This window comes from Amborella trichopoda, chromosome 6 (genome assembly GCF_054954075.1).
Source record: "Amborella trichopoda isolate Santa Cruz 75 chromosome 6, AtrichopodaSantaCruz75HAP2 v2.0, whole genome shotgun sequence".
NCBI lineage: Eukaryota > Viridiplantae > Streptophyta > Magnoliopsida > Amborellales > Amborellaceae > Amborella > Amborella trichopoda.
The window spans coordinates 2,430,199-2,442,714 of NC_142341.1; the positions used below are offsets into that span (position 1 = coordinate 2,430,199).

General features: G+C 33.7%; 1 protein-coding gene across 2 annotated transcripts; it reads right to left on the reverse strand.

The window, feature by feature from the left end:
- Nucleotides 1-422: 422 nt before the first annotated feature.
- Nucleotides 423-8,017, reverse strand: LOC18434522 (calcium-dependent mitochondrial ATP-magnesium/phosphate carrier protein 3). 2 transcript variants are annotated; one of them, XM_006844591.4, is made up of 5 exons: nt 7,347-8,017; nt 3,597-4,382; nt 2,667-2,757; nt 2,122-2,547; nt 423-729 (listed from the first exon to the last, which is right to left on the reverse strand). In XM_006844591.4, the coding sequence occupies exons 1-4, from the start codon at nt 7,819-7,821 to the stop codon at nt 2,355-2,357; spliced, it is 1,545 nt and encodes a 514-aa protein (XP_006844654.2). In that variant the 5' UTR covers nt 7,822-8,017; the 3' UTR covers nt 423-729; nt 2,122-2,354. The 2 variants fall into 2 exon arrangements, with proteins under 2 accessions (XP_006844654.2, XP_020523074.1); XM_020667415.2 differs by having other exon boundaries at nt 2,122-2,570.
- Between the last annotated feature and the right edge of the window lie 4,499 nt (nt 8,018-12,516).

Genomic DNA, 12,516 nt, shown 5'->3' on the forward strand with positions numbered 1-12,516 from the left:
TACTCAATGCTCAATACAATTGTTAACAGTTTCAAAAATTATCTTGAAAGACATTCCATCCAACTGGATTATCGTAAAACTGTATATCATTACTTCATTTTGTATTATGCAATGGTTTCTCAAAATTGCTTTAATTTTGTTTAGTAAATAAATTCATCTAAATTGATTTTATTTTTTTGAGTTTCTAAAATCTGTACCATTTTTTTAGTTTCTTCATCTAAACTAATTTTAGTGATGTTCATCTATTTTTTGCTTATATAGTTTTGGCATTAAAATCCATCACCACAACCTTCAACACAGAATTCCACAGAAGGCTACATAATCACAACTAAGGGCAGTCATAAATTTGTGAGTTGAATACAAACATATATTCAAGAAAGCAAAAATACAAGACACAATCTAACTGAATGCAAAACAAGATGTATCCGAATAACCTATAGAACCATGCCATAAATCAATTAGGTCAGGGCTACACCAAGATCCAGAAAGGAAAAAGTCAAATACAAAATTGTATCCTTCCGAAGTGCTCATTGAAACTAGTCGCTCAGTAGTAAAAGAGACCGCCCTTTTCCAGTCATGGCCAATAGAATGCACCTAGTATAAAATCAATATCTAATCTTTTCAGAATCTATTCCCACAGAATTACATACAGATTTTAAGTAAAATGTTTCATATTTCCTTTGGACGAACCAATTTCATCCGTTAGTCCGACTCCAGAAAGGCCATCATCTGCCAAATAATAAAAAAGGAGCAATAAATAGAAGATACTAGCACTACGAAGGAAATCAAGTATCACTAACGTAATCCAAAGGATAAGAAATAAGAAATCAAGTGAAGCTGTGCAAGAAGAATATAAAACCACAAGATATAAAGAACCAATTGCTTCTATCAAAAATTTCCAGCATGCACAGAGGAGTTACAATGTCTTCTTATCCAAAAGCACCTCAAGAACCAGGATTGCTATTTGACAATAGCACTGGCACATGGAAAACATAGGCTTCACAAATGTAATCACATCTTAACTACATTGCTCAGTCAAAGTAACTGGGGATGGCAATTAAGGAAAAAATTTAGGCCAGCAAATTTTCAGAAGAGCTTCGCTGTAAGATCCACCCACTTGCAATCAAGTTCTTTTTTATTTCCTTTCATATTTTTTAACATCCTTTATTTTAAATGCATACCTCAGCAATCGTTTGAACTGACTCTAGGAGGAAACAGGGGCCACAGTGAACCCTCATTACAGGAGATGCTTAAATGCAGATACAATGGCAGCAAGTATCACATGAACGCCTAGTCTACTTTTATTTATTTATAGATAGCAACTATGCATCATATGAACTTAATTAAATTATCTCTTTATGGTTGCGTTATAATGTTCTCCATTTCATTCTAATTATGAGATGGCTATGAGTGGCATATTTGCAATCCATTCATTAATGAGTATACCTAACCTTTGATTTGGCATCTATGAAGATTTGGGCAAGAGCACCATTACCCAGTGATGAGTTCTCTATATCATCCATTAGGTCTCAGCTAATGTTCAGAAACTCAGCCGGGTACACTGGGGCTCAGTCCCTCACCAAGCCGAGTACTCAGGTAAAACTTGGGCTAACTAAAAGACTTAAAAAAAAAAAAAATTATTATATAAATTTTTCAATTATTTTTTAGGGCTTTTTTGGCTGAGTACACTATCAGGTGAGCTCACTCGGACACGTCCAAGTAACTTGGCTTGGGCCAGGGGCGTGTCCAGGGCCCGAGCTGAGCTCCATAGCATTCATGTAAACTTTCAAGTTTGAATGTAGCTTATTTATCCATAAAAAAGTTCTGCGTTCCTTGTAATATGGATACCTTGCATAAATCATGCTAGTCAGGTCTGAATCCTAACTTATGAATAGGAGAAGAAAAGAAAAAAAGTCAAATGATACTGAGATAGACACGAGCTCTAGAAATGGGCAAATCAAAAAATTCGATAAATATAGGAACATGGAACTCCCAAGAAAACCAAAAGTATATGATATGTTAGAGCTTTCCATGTTAATCACATGTCAGATCTAAAAATAAACTATTAAAGACTAACAAATATCATGAAACACCGAAAGAATGAAAAAGCTTGGATGTTACCTGACTTAAGATAGTTAGCTTTCAAGATAACCCTCCCAAGTTGTCAATTTCTTATTCACCTAAAAGAACTGAAGAAACATTTGAATTTATGAGTTTTGATGATGGCCAGCTGGAATGGAAAATCTAACTGTCTAACGAACGTTTGAAGGAATTATGTGCTCTAGTCCATAACTTGTCTTATTTTCATCATCATCAGCATTGACACCTTATCAGAATGTAAACACCACATGTCTTTATTCGAGATCAAGGTTCTTCTTCATAGACTCATACACTAGATAAGTGATGCTAGCAGAGGGCACCACTTTGAGCATATTTGGAAAGATACCCTTGTAAAATCCAGAAATGCCTTCATGTTTGAGGGTTCTCCAAAATACATCAGACATTCCCTTATAACCCTCTGTTGTTTTTGTGTATTGAGCTTGCATTCTGGAAATATCAAAACAGTTTAGCTGCTACAGAGAACATCAACGAGATCACTATCTACTTTTTGATAATCTATTTTGAAGATTGAGTAGGAAGACATGGATCAGATAATCATATACTACCTTGTTCGTATAACCTGCAAGGGATAAACGCATGTAGCTCCCAGGGCTCCTGATATTGTTCCACAACCAAGTTGCACAAGAGGACCAGGCTCTACATAATAAAAGAATATAAACTATGATGACAGGAAAGATTACCAATAAAAGAAAAACACCAAGAGATTTACATTCATTTAACTCTCTTCTGATTAATAAGTTCAAATTCTTTGACTATAATTAGTATTCCATACAGTTCATAAAATTTGCACATAAGAGTCCGAACAATTGCATAATAAATAATTTATTTAAAAGTTTGAAATTTAACTTGCAAAGTTACAATAAGATATGATGACAGTAAAGATTACCAATAAAAGAAAAACACCAAGAGATTTACATTCATTAACTCTCTTCTAATTAATAAGTTCAATTTCTTTGACCATAATTAGTATTCTATACAGTTCATAAAATTTGCACATAAGAGTCCGAACAATTGCATAATAAATAATTTACTTAAAACTTTGAAATTTAACTTGCAAAGTTACAATACCTTCGCCAATTTTACGTTCCTTTTAGCTTTCACAATTCCCTCAATCAAACAAAAAATTAAAAAAAAGTATCCTGCAAAGATGACAACGAAGAAACAACATCTTTTCAACGAATACTTCCATGAGAAGTGTTCAATACAAATTAGAGAGGATGTGGACGGTAGGACATTAAAGATACTCATTTCCTCTGAAATGAACGCTTCAAGATTATAGACTTCCGTCTTGCCAAATTGCTAATAGCTTTTATGTTCCACAACATACATATAACTAAAATAAAACATGTGTAAACTGTAAAGTTAAGCTTCCATGAAATATGGAACCTTAAGGTCCTTCACAGCTTGGACACCAGAAAATTACCATAAGAAGGAAACAATAAGTGTCCCTAAATCATCAATGGCAGAAACCATACCACTATCGTGAAGAAGATGGATTCTTGACAGATCTTTCAAGGTCTCATATGCAGCAAGATCGATGCCTGCATAAGGGATAATCCCGAGCAGGGATGGAAAGAGACCTCTATAAAATGCTCGAGGCCCCTCATGAACCCATATATCTCTTGACAACGCTCCTAATTTGGGAGGTTTTCCATTTTCACAAGCACATGTCTGTAGCCTTGTTTTCACAAGATCCATAGGGTAAATTGCAGTTTGGGCCACAGCACCTGCCAATCCACCAGAAAAAAGGCGACCTGCTGTACCAATATCACTCTTATTTTCACCTCTAGCATTGACCACAAAAGTCTTCAACATTTCATAAGCGTAAAACTTGATTGCACTTTCAGGTGCAACTTTCAAGACATTGATGCCATTTCCTCTAAAAAAGCCCAAGAAACGACCTTCTCTCCAAATATCCTTTATGGCAGGCATTAGATGAGCACGAGTCGTTTGTACTTGCAACTTTACTTTTATACGATCTAGTGGTGCAGTTGCTGTACGTGAAGTCGCTCCGGCTACCCCACCAGCAATCAGGTATTTGCTTGCATGCACATGCTTACTGATTCCTTCTGGTATAACTGCCTGTTCTCCAATATCTACAAGACAAACTCTTTCCCAATACTGATATATGTTTTCAATAGTTGCCTCATGAGGATACAGTAGAAGGAAATCTCTCCATTCTTCAAAAGTAATTATACCATTATTATCCTTGTCCACATGTTCTACAAAACGAGCTAGTTCTTCATCATCAATTTCAATGCCTGCAAAAGGGAAACTGGCATGGCTTATAATTGATTGAAACATTTCACTTCAAAAATGAATGTTAACTCCTGGACAGATTACAATTACAATTAATGCAGATAACAAGTATTCAAGTTCAGACCCATTTAAACAAAATAGTAGTTTCCATCCTGTAGTGGCCAAGGTTCAAAAACTCGGCTTGGGTTCAAGTCTAGGCCCTGCCCGGGATGAGTCCAAGTAGAATCACCTGAGTGGTTTACAGGATAAAACAAGCCCTAAAAATAAAAAATAAAATAAAAATATAATTATCAAACTAAACTGAAAAAAATTAAAAAGTCCAAATAAGATGAAAAAATATATAAAAAATGGATTAGTAAAATGATTTACAGCTGGAGATATTTCAGAAAAAACAAAAAGGTATATGACAAGAAACACTAAAAAATAATAATCAAAAAATCAAAATTACATATAAAATATTTATTTGCTGATTTTAACAATTTAACATAATTTTATGATATTTATTAAATATCCCCGAGTTTTACCCAAGTACTTGGCTCGGCAAGGGGCTGAATCTGAATAACTCAGCCAAGTGTTTGATCACTCGTAGTGGCAAATGGTTACAAAAGGTGAACAATGAGAATTACTAGGACTCACTGCTGTATATATCAAGTGCCCAAGATGCATATTATTAACAATGAGGGTCATATGAAGGAAAATAATATAACATAGCATCAACATTTTGATAGGAAAAATGTTAAAACTTCATATACATGAATGTACAGTCCTGTGTGGCACTCTAAATTCTGTTATGTTTGGCACCAAATATCGATCCAAGAGTGTGTACATGTTGAACATGTAATTTAGATCTACTCTTGTGCACGATAAAGACACCCTAAATTTCCACACTAGCATTCTAGCTGGTCTCATAAACCATCTATAACTGCTTACAGTATCTTTTTGGAGATGTTCTTCTCAAATCCTAACATGTCTTTAACAATAATATAAAACCATACAGGGCTTCATGCATGCCCAATAATTTATCCAGGAACCAAGAGCATTCTAATGTTAACCAACATCCCATTAGGCTTTGTGTAGATTTACACTGAGTCTTGTTTTAAACGTTTACTTAGTTTACACTGAGCTATGTGCAAGAACTAGAATAAAAAGTTATCACCACCAAATGCACAACTGAATCATGACAAAAAAAGATATTCCTGCAACTTCTGCTTGCTGGTAATGCCAACAAAAATTTACTTGAAGCATTCATAATGAAATGACCAGTTATGGCATCAACACAACAACAGGCCTAATTACCATATGCAAAAACTTTTGAAACTATAGATGCTTACTGTTAGTCTGGAAAAAAAAGAAACAAATGGCAACACTTACATGACTAGCAGACTTCAGTCATGTTAAAATACACTCTCCCAAAAATAAACAAAGGGGCAAATTTATAATATCAGTTTACTATTTCATTTCCGGAAACTCTCATTTCAAGTTTGCAGCCCCGTTCAGGTAGTTAGGGACTTAGAACTGCAAGGAATAAGAGGTTAAAAAGACAGAAGTCTCGGAGTCAGTATTTCCCTTTGCCTAAAGCACATTTGGGAGGAACACAATGAAGGACAACCAACGGATCAGAAAAACAGTGTGGATAAGGATATAAGGAGTGCAGATAGATGTTTCTAAATAGAGAGTTGAGCAATGAACTTTCAAGAAATTAAGGGACGGATGTGATTCTAATTGATGCCTTTATTCTGTTGGGTTTCTTTTTCCCATCGAGTGTTATCTCATATCATAGTGAGCTTCTTATCCCACTCATGGTTGTTTACTGCTCATGTCATTGTTCCTATTGGGGCACATTCTTTGATCACCTCCTGATGTCCCAAATTCCAAGTGATGCACTTTTTATAGCATTCTTTTTATTTGGCAGATTTCTGTTATGTTTCATTTTTTCCATCGAGTGTTTGTCTCATTTTATAATGAGCTTCTTATCCCACTTGTTGTTCTTCACTTTTCATGTCGGTATTCCATCGGGGCACATTATTTGATCCTGTCCTGTTGTCATAAATTCCAAGTAATGCGCCTTTGACCAAATTCTCTTCATTTGGTAGAATTTCTCCATGTAGATAGTGTGTATCTAACTGGGATAAATGTTCAAGAGTCATTCATCACAGGGAAATTAAGCTATTCAAGATAACCTCTCAACTTTTACATTAAGAGAAATGCACTTACACCTAGGTGAGAAATTCAATTGCAGATATGTAAAACGCCTTTTCTCTACAGGCCCAATGTCACGATTAAAGACAGTAAGTAGTAACTCAAATCCTTTGGAGGTTGTCAACTTGTTGGATCGTGTCTTATGTAAGTAATATTAAACATAAACTTGATAAGACCAAGTCATCCCAAGTATTTAAGAGCATTCTATCTCCAGAATCAAGGAATCAAAAACCAGCAACCATATTCAAAACTTGGCTGAGACAATTCTCATTGACATTGTCCAGAGTAAAAAAAGAGAAGTTTCCACCATGAATGGCATAATTATTCACCCTTGACACACTAAAGGTTCAAAAAACCCCATGACAATTGCTGATAAAATCAGCTCAACTAATAATCATATAATCACATCCAAACGGTTCTGTAATTGACATACAAACTAGCAAAAAAAAGTCTATAATTACCAAAAATCAACTCAATTTTTAGGTACCAGTGTCAAAAATCAAATCTGAGGCTCTCTGAATTCTCTCATTTAAAATTTTAAATCAACAAACAACAAATGATACTAATCCACACAAATAACTCAATTTACCGGCTTGTTTTTGTTTAGCAACATTATTCATATCTCACAACAACAAAACAGAAATCGCTCAATAAACAACAAAATTATGCAAATTCCCTCCTTTTTCTCGTCTAACAACACGAAATCAGCAAACAAACAAAAATCAAACAATGAATTAGCCGAAAACAGCACAAATTTTGCAACCTACCTGCCTTAAGAAGAGCATCTAATAACTCCTCTGGTAAAATGCAACCATTATGCTCTACGTCAATGGCCTGAAAAATCCTATAAAGCTCAAGCTCCTTATCATCCATGTATCTCCTAAACTCTTGATAATCCACTCTCCCATCTCTATTCATATCACAAACCCTAAGAAGATCCTTAGCATACTTATATTCAGCTGGAATTTGCAGAGCCATAAGGCCTGCTTCGATCTGAGCATAATCCAAATACCCGGTGTTCTGAGAATCAAAGAAATTGAACAAACTCCGAAGCCTCATTTCTCTCTCTTCTTTGGTCTCTCTAGAAGCTAAAAGAACATGATCCATAGTCACTGGACCAGGCTTACGCACAGGGTTGCAACCGGCTGAGCGGCCACTTTTGGGCTTAGAGCGATCGCAGGCCATCGATTTCTGGTCCATTTTAGAGAAGAGGTGATCGGTGGCTGGAGTCGCACTCGACATTGCCGGATCGACAGGTTTTGGCGGGAAATTGGCCGGAAAGAGTTGCAGCGGTTAAAGGGGAGAGGTCATTTTAGAGAGAGAAAGGGAGGGAAGGTCATTTTAGAGAGAGAAAGGGAGGAGAAGGCCATGGGGGTGTGGATCGGTGGTGGCATCGTGGTCTCTCGCTCTTTCTCTCTCTTCTCTCCTTCTTTATTCTAGAGAGAGAAAGAGGACATGTTCTTTTGCTGGATCTGGTGTAGCGTGAGTCTTGCGATAATGGGCCAGTTGATTTTTTGTGGGGTCTCTCCATTTTTGTGAATTATTTTTATTTAATAACTGTATCAAAATACATTTAAAAGGGCTATTATATAGCATTTTATTCATGCCAAATTTTCTAAACCATCCTATTTTATTATGAAAATTAAAAAATTATCACGTATAATTTATATTTTAACTTTAAGCCCTTTTCTTTTTTTACTTTTATACTATATATTGTATTTTAATTCTATTTTTTTTATATATCGGATTAAGCTCAAGATTCGAGATATCATGCTTCTTACCGTCTCACTTTTCTAAGGATTGCTAATAATATTTTAAAATAAATAAAATGACCAAAACAGCCTTAATTTTTTAAAACTTATAAGGAAGTTTGGTCATTTTTATTCAAATTAGTTATACTTTTTTTATAGTTTTTTACAAGTTTATTACATATGAGAATTGTAGATTGAGCTACATTAAAAAGAAATAAAATTCAAATATATATTTGCTATAAAAATAGAAATAAAATGTAAAGTATAAAATATATGGGAGTATTTTTAAAAAAAAATTTAAAAAGATTTGCTCTCAAATTCCTTGTATTCATTTAAGGAAAATTGTTTCATACATCTTAAAGATGGATGCAAGTAGGTGTTCCATCGAAAAATAATCGAAACTAATGTCCAAATGTTTTCTTTCTAGAATTGTTATTTCTAGTTTTTAAATTTAGTTATTTATTCATATTTATGATCTCCATGTTAGATAGTACATGTCTTCAAAAATTAATTCCTAAAATCCATCTCAAATAGATTTATTAAGGGGCCCGCATTTCTACATACGAGGGTTTGCCCGTACAAAAACTGCGTCATTTAATTAAAATAAAAAATTAATTTAAGATGCAATGTATATTAATATTATTTTAAAATGCTCAACAATTTTTTATATTATTTTAAAAAACATGTCAAATCTACAGCTGTCCAATTAAATATGCATATATAAAATGTTAACTTTATAATACGAAAGTGAAGCCTACCTCAAAAATCCATCGGATAATGTTATTCAGTGTGTGAAAAATCGCTAATGGATTTTCTTGACCTCATGATGTATGGGTATGAAAATAAATGATTTTGAGTTTTAGAAGTAAGGACCCGATTTCTATACGGCCAAGCTCGTGTATGTAGAAATGCGGACCTCTTAATAAATCTATTTTTGAGATGGATTTTAAGATTTAATTTTTAGAAACATGGAGATCATGAATATGAAAAAATAAATAAATTTAAAAAACTACAAGTAATAATTCTAGTAATAAAACATTTGGAACGTTAGTTTTCAGTGTTTTTAGATGGAACACCTACTTGCATCCATCTTTAAGATGGATGCTTTACATTTTCTGGACCGCATATGTAGAAACACGGTCTAGCCTGCATGAAACGATTTTTCTAAAAATAATACATTTTATAACACTTTGGGCCATTAATTTTCAAGATTTTATAGCATTTATAGATCGATTTGCTATCATTTTTTGAACTCCAAATTTTACTGTTAGGAGCGAAAACATATTTTCAGGGTATTGTAAGGTGCGTCTCACTTTGAAATATACCCAAAATACCAACTATCGTGACCTGTTATTAATCTCCTTTGATGAGATTATTGAAATTTAATAGGAATCAGAGAGTTGTTACGTATTTGATAAATTATTATTCCGATAGATTATTATTCTGATAAAGTACCAACATAATATTGTGTCAATTTTTTTTTTTTGATGATTATTCTATTAAAGTAATTATAATTTTTATTTCATTTATCAAAAAATACACTCAAAAGTAGGACTATTTAACATTTTAAAGGTCAAAAGTCACCCTTGGTCATCAAATGGGTGCGTAATTTTTCCTAATAAAGTTTGAAAAATATCAGATTTTTTAGCCAATCGCTGAGACGTATTGTGCCGCCTGATTGAGAATCTGACGGACAAGGTGATTATGACCGTTATGTATAAAGTTAAATGATTTTTATTGTATAATTTGTCTTTCATTAATGATTTTGTTGGTTCGGCGATTAGCACGTGTAAGAAAGACCGCCAAAACGATGTCAAAGTCCACTTTCATTTTTCAACGATTTTGTATAGGTCCTAGCCACTAGCGACTGAAAACCAACCAACACATTCCATGCCTTTTTCACTCTCTCTCTCTCTCTCTAAAGGAAAAAAGTTATGCAAGGATGCTACCTCATAATGTAGAACTACGGATGCCTCTAAAAAATCCATTTGTAAATGTAGTTTTAATGTTAAAAAACCCATTGATTAGTCATCTGGACATTGAGATATATGACTAAAAAAAATTAAAAAAATTTAAGTTTAAAAAAATAGTCTATTTTATAACATATTATCTACACCGTCAATTTTCAAGATTTTCATAGGTTTACGGATCTAGTTGATTTTAACCATTTTTTAAATTTAAAATTTTATAATTAAATATAAAAATAGATTTTGAGATAATCCTAAAAACATTTTACATCAAAAATATATACTATAATAAAATTTAAAAGGCACCTTACCTCTACACCTATGGAGGCGTCCGTACACAAACTACACCCCTCTCTAAATGTACTTTGGTATGTCTCTCCACTCTAATAAGTGCTCTTTGGTGTCTCTAATTTTCTTAGTCTCTCTCAAAGTGCAGGTGTTTTTACAAAACTTGTATTTCTCATTCACAAATCCATCTTTGTCCATGCTGCTAACTATATGTTTTGTCATGTTTTTGGTTCATTTTGTTACAAAAAACGAAGGGGGAAACTCAATACCAAGTGCTTAGCAATCTTTGGTACAGTTTATTCATGATTTCGTGCCGAACCCGGTAAACGAACAAATAGGTGGTCTTTTCGGAAATGTTTAACAAAAGTCTTTCCCTCGCATCTCAGTCACTTCTACTTTTTCGTTATTTCGTAATCCCTAAAGTATGATACTATATAGCTTCACAGTGATAAGTCATTTTCTCATTACTTTGGGTCTCTCATTTCCTATTTGTATTGGCATTACTATTATGGGATTTCAAATAAATGGGCTTCATTTTTTAAGCTTCTCATTACCCACAGGAGTCCCACTGCCGTTAGCACTTTCTTAGTACTCCTTGAGCTAATCCCTCATTGTTTTCACGTATTAAGCTCAAGAATACGTTTATTTGCTAATATGATGGCCAGTCATAGTTTAGTGAAGATTTTAAGTGGGTCCGCTTGGACCATGCTCTCTCTCTAAGTGCACTTTGGTGTTTTTAAGTCTCTCTTTAGTGCACTTGTTGTTTCTAAGTCTCTCTCTCCAAGTGCACCTTGGTGGTGTAAGTTTCTCTCTAAGTGCACTTTGTGTGGTGTTTCAATTGACTATTTATTATAATTATTAAAGCATTTAAATAAGGGATTCTATACAATGAGACCATTTACCTTTGAAACAAGGTGGACACAACTCTTTACAACTATTTGATATGAAATTTGATAGCTTGGATGTGTCACAAAGTACAAAAAAAATTTCTTTTGAAATTTAAGCTTGGTCAATGAAGTAATTGCAGCCACCCAATTTCACAACGAATGGTCAAGATTAATGTGATTACTTTGTATCAAACGTAAATGGTCTCATTCTAAATTTTACCTTTAAAAAAAATATTTAAGTAGTTGAATAACTTATTAACATTCTCTCTAGGTGAACTTTGTATGGTGTTTCTATTGGTAAAATATTATTATAATGGTTAAAGTACTTAAGAAAATTATTTAAGTGGTTGGCTAACTGGTTAATAGTAAAATTGGTTGTTTATAAAAATGTCATTTTGCTGAATATTTTTTTACATTTTATTAAAAATACTGACAAAAAAAAATGCTGATAATGTACACTCGAAACAATTAAATGTATTTTGATAATTCTATCTCGCTTAAATAGAGCGACACAAATGTTGTAAGCAGTTATTTAAAAAACGCCTGGTTGATACATAATCGCCCAATTTGACCCTAGAATCTATTACTCCATTCCGATAATGCTTATAAATCGGAAAAGAGCCAAGTCTAGAAGGGAACCGACGGTTTCGCACAGTAAAACGGCGATTCTCGATAGTAAAACGACAATCCAGAGATTCACCGATCCAGAACAGTTTTTGGCTAGTTCGCTGTTTCTTCATGTGTTTTTTCTCTAGTTCATTGTTTTTTTTGCACAATAAAACATCGATCCGAACTGTGCGACGCGGGTCACCAATCCATATTTTTAAATCACTGGGTATAGGTATCTCTACTTGTTCTAAGTAATTAAGAAAATTTGTCAAAATATACCAAATTTGTCAACTGTTTAGTAATTTAGTCATTTTCAAATGGGTGCAGTTGGCATACAGATGCATCCGTAGGTGTAGAGCTAAAGTGCACCTTCAAATTTTATCATGGTATATAATTTTGATGTAAAATGTTCTTAGGATTATCTCAAAATCTATT